The following is an 18023-nucleotide window of genomic DNA, read 5'->3' on the forward strand; positions in this document are numbered from 1 at the left end:
CCGGCCGGTATTGCTGCTGTCGGAGTAGGACGCGTAGCTTGCCGGTCGCTTTCCCGATCGCAGAGGAAAAAAAGCGAAGACGAGGGAGAAACTCGGCGACCGCGAGGAAAGTATACAGAAGGAACGCGCGACGGTGAGGCGTTCGTGTGGATTGAACCAGTTTTCCTCTCGTGTTTCTGAGCTTAGCGAAACCCGCGGGTTTCGCGAAATCAAAAAATTGCGGAAGCTGCGAATCGCGTCGGCCTTTGGAAAACGTTGCGAGATTCTAACGTGGTCGTCCAGACGATCTCGACACTTCCTCGACGCATCGGCGACCACGGAACGCGAGTGCTCGTGCGGCCGATCGACGCAAATCGACGCGCAAACAGTCAAGACGAGCGGGTGCAGATTTTACTTGGACCTCGATTTCGTGGACCTCAATTTCCCGTAGATATCCAAGCAAAACCGTATACAAATATGGGCTCGAAGGACGAGTGGGACTACTTCCGGAATGGTAAGAAAAAAATTAGAGATATTTTAATGTTTGTTTCTCAAAGTTGCGTTCCGCTTAGAGATTTTCGCTATATATAAACTCGCAATTTGCATCGCGATCGCCCGAGTCCGGAATGACTCGCAAATTTCATGCGAATTTGGATCGCAAATGAATACAACGCGCGAATGTATTTGTGCAGAATAGAAATTATGAGGAAAATGGATAAGATCTCAGAGGAAATTGTAACTCTTAGATAATTAATTCTCACGGCTATTATATATAATTACGTATAAAATAGACAATTTTCCTGCAAATCATATGGACGCTCGGCCGTTACCGTTTTCCTCGTACATCTGATAAGCACGCATGGAAATTATTGATTAGCTACTTTGTCAATCGTCGTGCATTCAATATGCATATAACCGGGATATTTCTGTGCTTAACATTACAATCAGTACTGGCAGCCGCTGATATCTCGTTTACAGATTAACCACGGCGGACGAATATGCGTTCGCGATAATTCCTATCGCGGGTAGTTAATTGAATCCCATTGCGAAAGTGGCACGAGCCAATTTCATTGTAATATTTTTTAATAATAAATAAACTAAGACTCAAATAATAATATTTGATATATAAGAATATTTTTTTCTTAGGAAACCATGCAGTCGCTATATACGTGAAAAAATATGATGATCAAGAGTGCGTTTCAAGTAAAATAATGAGCGTAACTGATTGTTTCTTGGCCTTTTAAACATCAATGAAATTCCACAGAGATTTTCTCTTTTACCTTTGTTGGCGATTACTTTCTTTATTTTTCTTCTTTTTCTCTCTCGATGTCTACACTAAGTAAGAAGTTGGACAATGGGCCCGTCAACTTTTTCATTTCGTTGCAAGGCCATATATTTTCTCAAGCTTTATGAAATTGGAAAAGATGAGCAGCATGTGTGAATCTCTTTCTTCTGTCCACAAAGTTTTTTCTTCTCGAATTGAGATCCTAGGAAAACTCCGCTCTCTGGAATAACCGCGTGGCGTCCGCTTGTTTTTCTCTTGCGAAATTATCGATCCTTCGCCAACCTTAATTTTTCAAATAATAATATCTTACTAGAAATCTTTCGCTGCTAGACATTTGCACGCGACAACTCTCGATTGGTTTTTTACAACTGCCGTTGGTTAGCTTTAATGATCACAAATATTGACTCAATCGAACGGCATATAGATTACATTTTAGAGAATCGTTCATCAATTTTAATTGATGTATCTCTGCACATGTTAGACATTAGTCGCCTGCATATGAGTCTCGGAAACAGATGTCGAGATTCGTGGGAGGGAAAGTTCTGTTAGAAAGTTATATTTCGTTCCTCTTCCCCCTTTCTCATTCGCTCGATTTTCGTCTCGGTTTCCGGATGGCACCGCAGGCTCACTGACCCGGGGCCATTGTCTTCCCGTCCGAATGCAGGGCGAACGGGCCGTGCCAAGCGACCGAGGGGGGTGCTTCTTTCCTCGCAGCCTTCGTGAAACGCGGGGCACGACTCCGCGGGGTAAATGAAAATCAATAGTTTTCTTCCGTAGTGCCGTAGGCCGATGCACCCGGTGTTCCCGCGCGGGGAAGTACTGGTGCGCATACAAGCGCGCGGGCCACACGGACGGGCACGCACACCGAAAGTCGGAGGGGGTCGCAGACCCAGTTTCACTTTGTTCCGCCGACCGGGGTTGCCGTGCATGCCCCCGAAACGCCCTTAATCTCGAGTCAATTTGTCAGCGCTATCTCTCAGCCGATTGTGCGCGCCGTACGAGCGGCACATGCGGCAGCTGGGGAACGAAGCGTGCCGAGAGAATTCGTGATCCGACGTATACGAGTTCTCGGGGATCGGCCCGCTGCCAAAACGAGAGGGTGAAACGTCGTAGGAGGGATGATGATTAAGTCGTTCGGCTCTTAAACGTACGCGTCGTGCGGCAACAGTCGCGACCGCGAGAGGCTCGTTTGCTTGAAATTGATCGATGCATTTGGCTGTAATTAATTATTTCCGAAGGATCCGTCGTTCCCATAACGTCGTTCGTGTAATTGCGTGCTGCAACTGCGGATCCCGCTGCCGAGTAAGATTGTTTTTCGAGCGGATTTATCTTGGCTCGCGATTCGTAGATCGAAGAATTTCGAACGGCCCGGCCGATTGCCAATGATCCATGCGTAGAATACACACACCCTTGATTCTAATTCTGAATATCTTCAGAACGCTATACGACGTTGAAAATGAAATTACGCTCAATGCAGATTAATTCGGATTTTGAGTAATTGAGGCCGGCGTCCCGATGCACGAAATCGCATAACGGCGATCTCCTTATTTGCGTATTCCACCCGTTTGCCTAACGAGTACCGGAACGTCGGTTCCGATCGTGCTTGTAAGTAAATGAAGAAGACAGATATTCTATCTTAGTTAATTAGCATATATATGAGATAATTGTAAACAATGTACGAACGTACGAGCTGACAAGTACGATCCAAAAAGATTGTGCAAGCTGTAATAATTAATTAACGAATTGACACGCTCGTCGTAATCGAGTCGAAGTCGAGGTAACTTAAAAAAAAATAGAGAGACCAAGTTGAAAAATTAATAAAAATCGGTGGCTTTTGATGAAAGATCTCTCATGTGTTATACAATGCCACGTGCTATCGTGGTATACTTTCTATCGATTTAGATTGTCGCCGAAGCGAATGTAATTTTAATAGAGTTTCATCTGGAATAAAAATAGAAAGTGCTATTATTGTTACGTTAAGAATTAAAAAAAAAGTCTATTTTCCCTCGGACAACACCAAGTCTCGAACACCTACAGGTGCGATATAAAATTTGTATAGACTCGAATGATCGGTTCGATTGTACATCACACAGCTCGAAAATTACAAAAGTTAGCAAATCACTACTCTTTAAAACTCTTTAGATTAAATTGTCACTCTGAAAAATGAAATCTCACTCTTGAAGATTGAAAATCGAGCCACTCTTTCTGACTTAATTTTCACTTTTTAGATTGAGATTTCCACTTCAAAGAATTTAAAGAGTAGGTGATCAATAAAATTATAAATATTCTGATAAATTCACTGCAATTTTCATCAAGTTTTGATAAATCAAACCTCTGAGGACGATTTTGCGAGGATTTATTTTATTTAAGATGCTTCTATATAATTTGCAAATTGCAAAACATAGTTCGCAGACGCAGAATGAAGTTTGCGTTTGTTTTTTCATCGCATACGGTTAGTTTTTATCTGCGTGTATCTTGCGTGCGATGATCGTCATTCTGTGTCAGCATTTGCGAACTACGTTTTGCAATTTGCGAATTATGTATAAGAGGTATCTTTACAGGTTTTCGCCAGGGGACCGTCTCTTGTGCGTTAGGCTAGATCCACAACCTTGCTTTAAGAGGCCACACTCAGAGAAAAAAGTTGTATCAGTAACTATAAATTTGTAGTGAAATAGCGCCTCAACTATATACATATTATTAAATTCTAATAAGAATACTAGATTAAGTGAACTAAGAAAATATAGTACATTAACCATATAAACAATTTATAAATGGTTAATATTACTATATTTTCTTAGTTCACTTAATTTACTTATTGTTCTTATTAAAGCTTTATAATACATAGTTACAAATTTGTGTATGCATTTCTTATTTATTTTTGTCTTCCAAGTTTGAAACCAACGCTGCGCCTTTTATTGTAAGCTGAGTAGTTTCCTTCTTAGGAGAAACTGAATTCCGCTACGTCCCTCTGGTGACAAAGTCGCGTACTACTCGTACTGAGCGACCCTTTAAAAATTTTTGTCTAAACTAGAAAAATGTAATTGTTATATCTATTTGCATGAAGTCCAAGTAACTACTCAATGTAGTTGAGTCACTACTTCACTACCAATTAATAGTGCATACAATTTGTTACCGTGACTATATTTTTATAATATTCAGCACTACTTTAGTTTCTATTACTTTGTAAAACTAGTTACAGGTACTTCAATTGCAAAAGTTGCCAAATTTATAAACAGAGATTATTTTTAATTAATCTCTTTCGACTTATGACTTAAAGCTTCTTAAAGCAAGATTGTGGATCTAGCCTTATGTGTTCTACGATTTACGGATTACGTGCGTGAAGATGATGATATTTCACAATTGTTTATCGTAAATCACGTGTGCAACGTAAATCACGAAAATCGACGTGTTTTCTACTCGAATCATCGCGTGCCGTAAATATCGTGTCGGACGCGTGGGAATATCGACGAGTCTGAGTGCGAGAAAGAAAGTTTACAATCGGAGAATTGCAGGAGAAATCCTTTCTCGCGAATAATCGCGCGGCCGCGTCTTCATTCGCGACGATTTACTTGCAAATTGCCCACTAACCGATGGCCGCCATTCTAGGTATGCGCTTATTATGCACGCACAGGTGAAACCCATTCACAATGACTTATTTGCACATTGCATTCGTTAATATCAACGACGTGTATCTCTTCTCTTTTCCTAACGATTAAATATGCCGTATATTTTAAAGCAGCATTAATATTCGCTTACGAGTCGCCATTCAAAAGGAAGATCGACCTGCGCCGCAGCCTTTTGATCCGCAACTCGTGAATATTGAATAAAACTTTTTTACTATGTAATAATATTACACAGCGCGCATTAAGGATATAAATAAAATATAATGAGAAAAGAGATCGTATGACAGAGATATCTAAATATCGCGTGACGTATCGCGGAATGACGCGTGACGGAATGCGAAGCTCTGTCATTAAATGATCATCTTTTTATACGTAATATCGTGTCTTCGATAATAAGGGCTGACAGCCCTAGGATTACAACATTAGTAATCTATACATGAAAAACGTACATGTGTTTATACGGGAGATGTACTAAGCTCTTTGATTGGCACGAAAGGATTGCGATATCGAGAGAAAGAGAAACATTTGCCAAGTGCATTCACAGTTTTCCGCATTCGACTTTACAGTATTTTCTGTGATTCGTTGAATCATCACATCGCAAGGTTGAACGAACCTTCAAACGAGCATCATTCTTACTATCTGCAACAAGGATGCAGACTCATTGACTAGAGTTAATATGGATCATCGCAATCTCTCAATAGCAATAACATTTGATGTTGCTGTAATTTTTCACCGTTTAGATTAATAATTTATTATTATCATTAAACTTAAGATTAAATTAAATTGATTTAATGAATGAAGAATCTTCTATATTCTTGATCCTAATAAACGGATCAATCCTTTATGTTGTACAGTACGAAATTGATTAACGTCATAAGAACACTTACATAAATTGTTCAATTATGATATTCTCGAGAATAATATATTAAATAGAAAAAAATAATCTTTAGATGACGGCTGCTTTATTACTATCACGGAGCTATCCTTCAATGAGAATTCACGTGACGCCCATTTCAATGCTGCGGACGGTTTCTTACGTTCCACGAATGACTAATTCGTCTCATTCTGCGGAGCTCCAAGTTTTCATTTACAGACGGATTAAGCGAAATATTGTATAAATATGCTGAAATATACTGCCGCGAGGACTAGTTCAGGAACACATTGATATTTCTATATAATGGCATTATCATATTATTATGGTAATTATTTATCATCATTAATCATTGTAAAATTTTTTTTCTATATATTCCGGATTTTATATCTTCTAATGTATTCGAATAATTTATATCGTATGAGTTATATAAAATTTATATATAAAATTTCTTTCATTTTTTTCTTATATGCAAGTTGTATTGCTTATATACAAGCTCTATAAGTTGTATATAAAAAAAAAGTAGCATGCATGTAGTGAAAAAGATTGCATATAGTATGATGAAACGAATCAAAATTAATTTAATTCCGCGAATTGAGTTCTGATGACAATTAATTGACCGCAACTTTGAGTCGGGTAATTACGAGGTCATCACGTGATATAGTGTGTTTATGCGATTCGCACAAATACATTATACTACATGATGATCTTATAATTAAATGCGATTTCGCGGAAATCAGTGATGGTTCGAACGTTACAAATATCATTCCAGCATTAATTAATCGATCAATTTGTTTAATTCATGTGTTAATTTTTTTTTAGCTCTCTCGATCTTTCGTATGTTAGAGCGACGCGTTCAACATCTATAAATTACAAAACAAACAGCGTTGGAATCACGTGCCCCAATAAAGAAAGATTAATGTGTCGACACGTGACGCACGTCGCCAGATATACACGAGATTATTATAATAACATGCTTGATCAACTCTTTTTTGTTGTCCAAATTGACATTCAGTCTAATATCCACAGATACCAATTTTTTACGACATTTTATATTTATTGATTGTATAATAAATTACATATAAGTTCAAGTAGCCTTCATGCCATGAATTATTTTGAAATCGCTTATCGCCTCGTTAAATCGTAATATAATAAATTAAATGTTATTGCTTCTGCAAATGTTATGTTATTCTCATTGTGAATATGTGCATTAAATAGAAATAAGAATAGACTTTATATAGTGATGAAGGTAGTCCATGTAGACCGGAATTTCGATAAGTGTAAACTTGAATCTATTATCAGCACGTGACGTGCATCGTGATAAAGAGTTTGTTTCTCGTTCAAGAGCTTGGCGTGCGAACTTTCTTCATTTGCTTGAGCTTGAGCTCATATCATTGAATAGTACTATCTTGTTGTCACGATATACGCGTGCCATTCTTATCGCAAAATTATATTCACGGATTATAAGCGATTATAAGAAGAAAACAAATCGTCTATCTTATTTCCGTTGATTTTTATCACCGAGACAAATTCGTTGAAATTCATTGGATGCTTACCAATTGCAATGTATCCCTAGATACTTTCGTGCACACGGCGACACAAGTTGCGTTCTAATTGCCCGTTATCATCGACACAACACTATACATCCATGTATTCAGCCGAGGGCTGTGTAATAAGCTTGTATTTTCTAGTGACAATTACTGTTGATGTTACTAACTGCGGCGGCTATAATATAAATGAGGTTGGAGGACATTGAGTGGTCGGCACTTTTACTTTTTTTTATTTAATACATGCGGAAAAAGCTACATTTAATCTAACCCTATTCGAAAAGGATCTCAACCGTGCACAACGTACACATTCTGTTCCAATTGAATCGTGCACAATCCCGTACTTCACAAAAATATTGCAGCAACATTGCAGAAAGATTTCACACATTGCAAGATTGCAACATTGCACAGATATTGTGAAATATTGCTGCAATATTTCAGCAATATTGTAGCAACGTTACAATGTCCGTTTCAGAAATATTGATATGTAATGTTGCAGCAATATTACAATATAATATACATATATATGCAATATTACGTTTTGCACATTTGAAGAATACTTACTGCATATTACAGAAACATTAATATTGTAAGTAGTAATATTGCAACGTTATTGCAATATTTGTTGCATATAATATAAAGATATAATAATATAAAGACATAATGTCGTATTTTATTTGCATCCGTTGTATTATGTTACATTTAATTCCTATTTTTAATTTTTTTTCTTTAATATATCAATTGTACAGTATAAAATCTTACAATAAATCAAAAAACAAAAAGTAAAGGACTCTTAATTCATACTATTATGCCCTTTTTTATCTTATTATTGTTTCAAGAATTAAGAGTCCTTTACTTTTTGTTTTTCAATTTGTTGCAAGATTTTATACTGTATAATTGATATATTAAAGAAAAAAAATTAAAAATAGGAGTTAAATGTAACATAATACAACGGATGCAAATAAAATATGACATTATAATTTATGTCTTTATATTTTATATATCTTGTATCTTATTTGTGTCCATTGTACGTTATACCATATATGTGTGCAGGTCCTTACTTTATTGGGTTATACACAAGTAGTATATCGCGAGATATACAAGTCTTAATACTCAAAATAAAACATTGTTCTACAACGCATCAATCTCTTATAGGAAATTCTTGTAGAATGGTTTTATTACATGTGTCATGAGGCTAATATGCTAATTATTACGAACGTTGTATGTTTAATTAAATGGAACGCAGCTAAATATATATATATATAAATGTAATAGCATAGACATTTTTTGTAATATTTATAAAATAATTCTGCAACATTGCTGAAGTAATATTGCTAAAAGAAGCCTTCCTAATGTCTCTGCAACATTGCATTGCAATATGCAACGTTGAAATATTGCAGCAATATTGCTACAAGTTTCTGTGCCGTACGGGATGCTACACTTTGTGGATTCCTGTATACGTTTGTGTTAAGATGCGTTAAGCAATTGGAAAGCACCCATTGTTTGTGGCACTGATCCTCATTCTTCTGCGTAACGTTAATATTAATGTAATTTAAATTTTTTTTCTTTTTAATTTTAGCGTATGTATGTTGCAGGACCTAGCACGTGGGTAACGAAATTCCCCATGGCAGCTGGCTCCAGGCAGAGCCCGGTGAATATCGAGACCAAGCGAGTGGAATCCGATCACGAGGGTTTAAGTAGCAAGCCCCTGCGTTGGAAATATCCCGCCACAGCATCCAGGAAGTTGGTCAATCCCGGTTATTGCTGGCGGGTGGATACCGATGGCGAGGGCACATGTGAGTATCGCGATTTAGAATTGCGAAATCTCCTTCTATCTTTTTTTTTCACATAGACCTCTTCTCTCTTTTGCCTTCTACGCGACTAATTATTTATACGATTTATATCGCGGCGCGAACAATGTCTAAAAAACATCGCTATCATGGATATGTTATAGCATTTAAGAATGTATTGAATGTAATTTTTTAACAAAATAAAAGAATTATAAAAATATTACGAATTTTTTTCTATATTGTGTTTGAAAGTATAATATAATATAAAAAGTTTTTGGCAGCGATTTAGAACCTATTTTTAAAAAATAATTAAGATAAAATGAGAAAATTTTTATTTAAATTAAAATTGTATAATATTGTTAAATGTAAATATTAACCTTAGTTAACTGATTCATCTTTATATACATTCATTTTTTATACGGAAAGTATACATTTCCAATTCCAATCACTTTTTGCAGATATGACATATTATTATACATTTGATACATCCTTAATGACGATCAATGGTGATCGTTAGGTAATCAACACTTCGTAGAAACACGTGAGCGAACAAATTTTTTTACAAGGGGAATCTGGAGCTGCGTTTGCGGTCTAAACTTTGAATTGTGCAGATCATCGCGGCTGCAAAGTGCGGCGCGTTGCGAAACTGCCGCGTAGCGACGTTTATAATCCAGTGATGGAGTAATTCAATATAATTTTAGATGATTGTTCGTGATACTCGGCCTCGCATTCCATCTTAAGCGTACTTTTGTAAACAATAATGTTGGCAGCGATGCCGAATGCGCCGTGCGATTAAAGCCGCGTTAAATTCGCAGCTTTTGTGGTGAGCTATATAAAAGAGTTCTCTTTCCGCATGAATAAGTTACATAATGCTTTTTATTAATTTCGTGCATCATGCACGTTATATAAGGAACGAACGCGATGCGATTTGTTTTGTCACGATGTTATGTATTCCGAAATTACATGCGGCTAACAGGAGACGAACTCTCGCGCGAACAATCTCGTATATCGTTACGAAGGTTTCACTGTCGACTTCGTGCCACTTAGGGAGGGCTTTTACCTTCGCCGAGTGCTCGGGGCGTATTCGAAATGAGGACGACCGTGCCGTGGTGCATTATATGTATTCATATGTGGTGTGCACGAAGCGGAGCAGAACGTTCTATACAGCAATATGTGACACAAAACAATAGATAGAATGTTGCGATAATAAAGTCACGATGTCACTTCGCAGACACTCGCCACAAGCAGAGACCTTCCGAGAAATTCAACATACAAAAATTACCAATATTATTCCAAATGGCATATTTATTGTATAATTAAAATAAGAGAGAGAATAACAATAACTAATTTAAAAAAATAAAATTTTCTGAAGAAACATGTTTTTAAATGTTCTTTTTAGATCTGAAATGACTTTCTGAGTTCACATAAATCTCATCAAAGTTTTCATCACACCTGCTGCACACAATAATTTTAGAGTCTTGTGTACACTCGGAAAATTCCGCGAGAAGGAACGTAGACTTGGCGCTTCGAGTTTTCTCTAAGAATTTATCGTAATCTAAACAGAGGCGAGACAGAAAATAATAAAATACATACATCGTGACGCAAATAAGTCACGCAGTGCAAATGCAATGATCTTCTCTCGTTATAGCTCCCGTCCGCGTGGTTTGGCTAATCAAGCGTATCCTGTAATAAAGCGGTCTGTGCCACTAGCCCGACGTTACGTCCGTTCGTGACTAGTATTATAGAATCGTGCTCCGAAAATTTCCACGTTTACGTGGACCCAATTTAGACGTTTACCCATTCATTTGCATCTTATCTCGCAGTATTACCGTATCGTGTATGTCATCTAATATTATATCTCGATTTTTTTTTTGTTGTCGACAGTTTTGAGCGGCGGACCGCTGATGGACGACGTCTACAAACTAGAGCAGTATCACTGTCACTGGGGATGCAGCGATTCCAGGGGATCTGAACATACGGTCGACGGACAAGCCTTCGCCGGAGAGGTATAGAACATAATTAGAATATAATTATCTCTTCCCAAAGCGTCGCCTTTATTTGCGCCCTTGGAACCGCTCGCTCGGCTAACTAGATTTTAATGACTTAAAAATGACGAGTGCAATTATCCCACTTGATAGCCAAAGCAGTTTATTAGCAATCCAGTCATATCGAGTATGATTCACTCTGCGATCATCCGCGGAGCTTATGGCATCGACCTTGTCCGAAGAACCGTCATGTGCGATTTATTAGCGCGATCGTTTCACCGAGGATAAACCGAGGCTCTAGTCTCAGTTATTAGTCGCCCACAAACACTGTTATGAGCGATGCGAGAGAGATGGCTCTTTTTTGCGGATATAAATAAAACTTGACGAAGTGTGCAAACGCGGTGCAGAGACGCTAATTACTAACAGACATACATTAATAATATAATTACGCGGGCGTCTCATTTATCTCATAAATAATACGCTATTATCGTCATATACGTCGCATTGATAGAATGCCAACGATGTGTCAAAGGTTTTTTTATGTTCTGGCAGCTGTACGTGCAGTTCACCACAAAGCCGCGCTTTTATCGGTTTGCGACTAAGGAAAAAAATAACAAACGCTCACGGAGGTGAAACGATAATGAACATTATCATCGAAACTGCCACTCGTGTGCGCGAATAATAGCTGACTCGCGTAACGAGATGTGCGCGTTAGACATCGAAAGAATTCTTGAACAATCACCCACTCGTGAATTGTGAAAAGGATACTAATAATTAGCTGACAGAAAATTGCGTATTTCCTAAACACTCTTCCCGACATGATTCCGGGATGGACGAGCCTATCTATTTTCTCGGAAGCTCGCCCGATCTTGTTCACTTATCCCATGAGCATAAAATACAGTCGTTTTATTCAACTCGCGATTAAGTCACTATTGATTATGTAATCGAGGACGCGGCAATCAGGTCTTTAATCTATAATCTATTATAAACAGTTAACTTCAACTTGACCCTGCTACCAGAAAAGATCAAGAAAATATTGATAACTGTTTGATGCATGGAAAATTTCTTTGATAAACGATGTACGTAATAATAATAGATATAATCGTCGATCAACAAAGTACGTTTAAGATTATGCGTCTTGAATATGAATTCAGACACGAAACTCCTTTCCTAAACGATCGCGACTTCTTTTGAAAATCAATGAGCTGCTTAATAGGCGACTTTCCGGCTCGAACTCAATGTTAATTTAAACGATCCAGTCTTAAACGCATTAGCGAATCAGTTGATTATCGTAATGACTTCGCATTCAAATACTACGCACGTCCTCCCTTCCTTCGGATGCGCTCCTTCCGAGTCGGGAAATCTTGCGACGCAACGTTTCTTTCATCGCGAAACTCTATAATAAACGCGATATCCCTTCCGTAGCAATCCCGTATCTGGGAAACCGGGTCGATCGGATGCACGGATATCCGCGGGATTTCAGAAAGAGCTTCTAGTTACCGTACTGATTACATAATTTCTCTAACGACTACCTGTCAAACGCAATTATCATTTATTGAAGCTGATGGAGTTTTTTTGCGATCAAGTGATGTAAATCACGGTCAAGAAGAATATTTGAGACAAGATATCATTAATAATCATTGGATTTTTTTGACGGTACAAATACAGAAATTGACATTTCTTAATTAGCTATTTGGAGGGATTAAGGACTCGTTAGTTCCAGTCAACCTGCCATTCCGCTCCTCCCTGATTGTCTGCTATTAGACTTAATAGGCAACTATTTAGATTCATTGAAGGGTAAAAACGTTGCTTTCAGTTACATCTTGTGCACTGGAATACCAGCAAATACAAGACCTTCGCTGAAGCTGCGAAAGCTTCTGATGGTTTGGCCGTTCTGGGAGTTTTTCTTAAGGTTCGTAGCGCCCTAATGTTTTATTAGATAAAATTATAATTACATATGTACATGTTGCATTAATTATAATTATTATATTAAAAATAATTTATATAATTCAAATAATTTTTCCTTATATACGATTAGAATAAATCTAATTAGAACTCTATTCTAATTTATTTATACTAATGTATATATTAAAAATAAAAAATCATGTTTTTTTTATCTTAGTCGTCTTTATGGAAAGCAGTAGCATCTTGCATCTTAAATATTTAATATCTTAGTTCGTCAAATATCATATAAATATATCCGCAGAATCCTCTTCCACTAGGGATTCTAATTCGTTTATATTCATCGTATATTAGTCTATCTATAGTCATTGAAGCTTTTTACATAAGATATAAGCACAAGTAGAATTCCTATGGAGGTATTACCGTTGAACGTCCAATGGTCGATTATATAAAGACATAGACATAATTACGCCGTCGTCGTATCGGACTCGAAACGAGACACGCAAATGCACGTTTTCGTTAGACGCGTATGCGACGCTATCGTTTGCATTTCGTTTTGTAGCGAAAGAATACCTGGATCGCGTGCAACAGCAATTACCCTCTTCCGCTTTGCACAGCGCTTTGTATGTCTAATATTTAGGTTGCAGCTGGGCGGCTCGCGATATCTCATGAAGAACGCGAGGGTCGCAATTGCAAAATTCTATTCGCGCAAATGATACACTTCTCGCCGGCGAGAGATGCGTTACATTGCGTTACAAGAATACGAACGCGATAAACCTCGGAGAGCAGAAAGAATTCGTGACGCGAGCTTTTCTCGCGAGGTGCATCGTGATTATGTAATGTCGCACTGCTTCGAAATTATGTCCAAGTCGTATAAGAACGCAAGGGAAACACGTGCATCGAAGAAAATTTATGTGCCACGTGTAACGGTGACAATGCGCCAGACACAATTTTTAAAATGACATTACGTAATCAACGGCTCAATGTCGAGTGTTTTTATCGCGCCTATTTGTTCCTCGTGCATGTAGCTTTGTGGATATTACGGTCGCTATTTAAAAATATTCGATAAAGGGATCTTTTAACTTCGAATTCTTGAGTCTGTTAACGATTCGCTAAATTTTTTTTATGAAATTATGCAGAAGTTTTAAGGAACTTAGATTTGGTATGCTTTTTATCGATCGAAAAATTTAATCGAGAATAGTTCGTTAGAGTTCCAGAGACAACGGCTTAATTATGTCTCAGCCACGCTGAAAAAGAGTATCATTATAATCGAAAAGAAAGAAAAGTGAAAGAGATTTGCTTCTAGGTCGGCAAGACTCATGAAGAAATGGACAAGATTGCGCGACTGTTGCCATACGTCTCGCACAAGGACGAGGTTGTGGAAATTACGGAACCTATCGATCCCGGTAAACTTCTTCCTGGTAAGTTACCGAATAATCGTCCGGGTAATTTGGTGATCGTCTCTTTGATCAAATATTCCGTCTATTCGTCGATGCATAGTGTTCGTGATACATGTTCTTGTTGTTCCTCCTGTAATATTCAATTGTAGCTTAAATCTGTTTGCGCAAGCTAATCGAATCGAATCAATCTTAACGTCTGTAGTTATCTTATTAATTAATTTGAACAAAAAACAGCTCCGATGGACTGCGAAATCAGAAATTAATCAAGTAAAATTCTTTTCATCTCACCTGTCTTTAATTCATTATAATTATGTATAATATTTTTGTATATATATATATATACATACATATATATATATATACAATATTTATAATGTCTCTTGACTCATCGCAGCCAAGTTAGAGCAAAACATTGTACGGTGCCAAAGTAAAACCGTCGTCTCTGAGATGATAGAAACCGTCGTTAACATCTTAACAATTACTTGGCACGTGCCTCTGCATTAATTCGTCGACTAACGAAATTTCTCTCGCATATGCTCTATGCTCTCGCTTCGCGTCGCGCACGGCACGCACAGTGCGCGGTGGACGGGCCGGCACGCAGAGATGCGCGAATCCGTGTATGCGCTGGGCCGACCGAATCATACCACGCCACGAGAACAAATGGGACTTCCAAGGTTCGTATCGCCTTGGACTAATTTGTGCGAGAAAATGAGAGAGAAACTTGAGATGCTGCGCGCTCGAGCGTGGGGCTCCCGATTTTCAGCAACGCCCGAGAAAAAAAAAATAAGAAAAGCCTCGAGCGCGACTATCCTATGTCCTCTCAAGGCAATTCTCAAGGAGCCTCCAATTTTCCGAAGCCTTGCATGCCGAACGCGCACGGTCGAGATGAACGCATGTCACAGGATAATTGGCATGATGTGACGATGCACGTCGTAGCAGTAATTGGTTTTTTTCATATCCTCTGACATAAAAGAAAATTTATTTCCGTGAGTACAGTTATTTCGCGCGATGTAATCTGTATCCATTTTTTCAATTTATTGAAGTTTCTCATTTTACTGTACACGTATTTTTATATGTTTATCTGTGTATGAATGTCAAACACGTTAATGTAATATCCTCACAATTTCTGTTCATTATTAATGTCAACTAATTCTTTATCTTTCGTAAGCGACATGTCGTGCATATGTGGATATATTTCAATTATTGTACATATGTAGATCTCATCCAGATATTCACCTAGCAGTGTCCTCGTTTGAGTTATTTATCGATGTATTATTTCGGAATAATGTCGCTCGAGTACTATTGATGGCACCGAAAGATAAAACGAATAGAAGGTTCGCACTTGCACGAAATATGCTTCTTCAGAGGACAGTACATTAATCAAAATGTATAATTCCATTCTCCGAGCAATTTCCTCCATTATTGCGATTTGTACGACCCACACAGGATGATATAAATAGAGCTAGGAAAGGAAATATTTCAAGTTAAAAGACATCACAAAAATATTGCTTTCAAGATACAATTGAATTTTTAAGTGAAATTCTATATGTATTTTGATATTAATTTTACTATCACATTGGAAGATAAAAATCACAATACAAACGCGATCGTTTTAAAATACGCGATCAAATAATATAATCTGCGTCACGCTAGCTTTAACGGCATGTTACTGTTGATTTAAGCAATCGCACCTCTGTATGTCTCTTTGTCACTTTAAATTTCCTTTCGTTTTATTTTTGCGCACACGAATGCAAAAAATCATTTCGATTCTTCTCTGATTTAGATGACAATGGATACTGGACGTACTTAGGCTCTCTGACGACGCCGCCGTGCAACGAGAGCGTCACTTGGATCCTCTTTAAAAAATACATCGAGGTGTCCCATCATCAGCTCAACATCTTCCGCAATCTGCGAAAGTTCCCACGTGGCGAGGAATGCCCTTGCCACGAGAATCACGGGGTGGTAAGTGAGAAATGTCACAGAGAAATTATCGCACCTCCGTTTCCGCGACGCTATTTCTTTTTATTTCCGGTCAGTCCTCTGGATATCGCGAAGTGCGACCGCTTGTCGTCCGTCTCTTATCTAAAACGGGTTCGAGAATTCCCTGTATCGTTTCCCCTCGATATATCTTTCACCCGGTTTGATAAATGAATTCCGATTGGCGATCAACATGACACGGCGAACGCCTCTGTGGCGACGCGATTACCATTTTCCTGCCACGAAAGATGCATATCGTTGCAACGAATCGGCGTTTTCTCTTTTTTCTTTCTCTTTCGCTCGATATACGCAAATACTGCTGCTGGCGGCTATTTTTAGGCGTTCAGAACGCCTTAGACGTCGACGACCGCGACCACCGCGTCGTCGTCTCGGCGGCCAGCGAGAATGTGTAATATTTCGAATCGACGAAGCACCGCCGACACGCCCTCGTTTTTTATATAATCTCGATCTTTTTTTTTTCTCTGACACTCCGCAGGTGATCAACAACTTCCGTCCACCGTTACCATTAGGAAATCGCGTATTGCGAGAGTGTGGCAGTTTCTGAGGGTCGGCCCCCGCCCGGAAGATAAGAAGAGACGAGAGAGACAGAAAGAGACAGAAGACCGGATGATTTTTTATCTTCTCTGCGTTTTTTTGAGAATCATCGATCCCGTAGCGACGACCAATGTAGCCGCTAACGAACCGCAGCGTTCAACGTGCCTTTCGATTAATCAACGAAGACTCGCTTCGCGATATGCGAGGTGCGGTCTGTTCGCCTCGTTGCTTTCTCGTAATTGACTCCGTCGCTGACAGAGACTTCCGCTGGCAAGCAGGAAATTCCTGTCGCGGAAACGTATCGAGAATATTTGATAGCTTCAGCTCCGCATACTCCCATATTATTTAACGCAGTTTAAGCTAACAATAAGTAAACTTTAGAATCTAACTGGCACCGTTATCGCAGAATCATTGCAAATTCGAGTAGACGCATCCACCAAAGCGCTGTTTATAAAACTCATATTACTCGGCAAAAATAATAAATTTCACGTAAATAATTCGAATCTTCGTTTTACACCCGTATAGCGCGTCTAATTGTCGTCGAGATGTTGCTTCTAAATGCAAAATTTATTGAAAAAAATTCACCAAATCTTAATACATATTTTTTTTAATAGTACTAAATAAACATTTGTTTATAGTAAATAAATATTTACTATAACAAATGATAGTTAATCAAATTAACAGTTTTAGTATCAAATAAGTATATATATTTATATTTAATAAATATTTACTTGGAGCCATTCAAACAAATACTTATTAAAATTTAGTATTTTTTTCAGTATAACCCTGAACGAATGTTCCTCGACGATAAATATGCTACGCGAATCATTAGAAGAACTTACGTTGAAAAAAAAAACATTTATTATTCTGTAGAAGGCAATGATAGATAATCACTGACTTTTAGCAACATCAATTAAGCAACACAATTTTCAGTCAGCGTTCATGTCATTTAGAATGTTTGTCTGGATGTAGTATTGCATCTCTGAGATAAACTGTTAATTTTAATTGTCTTTTATCCGATAATTGTCCAGCTCATCTTTTCTTCACAGATTGTCTTGAACTATTAGTGCATCAGATGTATTTTTAATCTTATCGAGTGTTTTCAACAA

General features: G+C 38.0%; 1 protein-coding gene across 2 annotated transcripts; it reads left to right on the top strand.

Moving 5' to 3' along the window:
* Positions 1-27: 27 nt before the first annotated feature.
* CAH1 (carbonic anhydrase 1) lies at positions 28-17522 on the top strand. Of its 2 annotated transcripts, XM_018457777.1 has the most exons (8): positions 28-493; positions 8901-9101; positions 10980-11101; positions 12897-12992; positions 14289-14403; positions 14958-15056; positions 16166-16344; positions 16856-17522. In XM_018457777.1, the coding sequence occupies exons 1-8, from the start codon at positions 457-459 to the stop codon at positions 16922-16924; spliced, it is 918 nt and encodes a 305-aa protein (XP_018313279.1). In that variant the 5' UTR covers positions 28-456; the 3' UTR covers positions 16925-17522. The 2 variants fall into 2 exon arrangements, with proteins under 2 accessions (XP_018313279.1, XP_018313280.1); XM_018457778.1 differs by lacking the exon at positions 14958-15056.
* The last annotated feature ends 501 nt before the right edge of the window (positions 17523-18023 follow it).

This window comes from Mycetomoellerius zeteki, unplaced genomic scaffold (genome assembly GCF_001594055.1).
Source record: "Mycetomoellerius zeteki isolate Tzet28-1 unplaced genomic scaffold, Tzet1.0 scaffold667, whole genome shotgun sequence".
In the NCBI taxonomy this organism is placed as follows: domain Eukaryota; kingdom Metazoa; phylum Arthropoda; class Insecta; order Hymenoptera; family Formicidae; genus Mycetomoellerius; species Mycetomoellerius zeteki.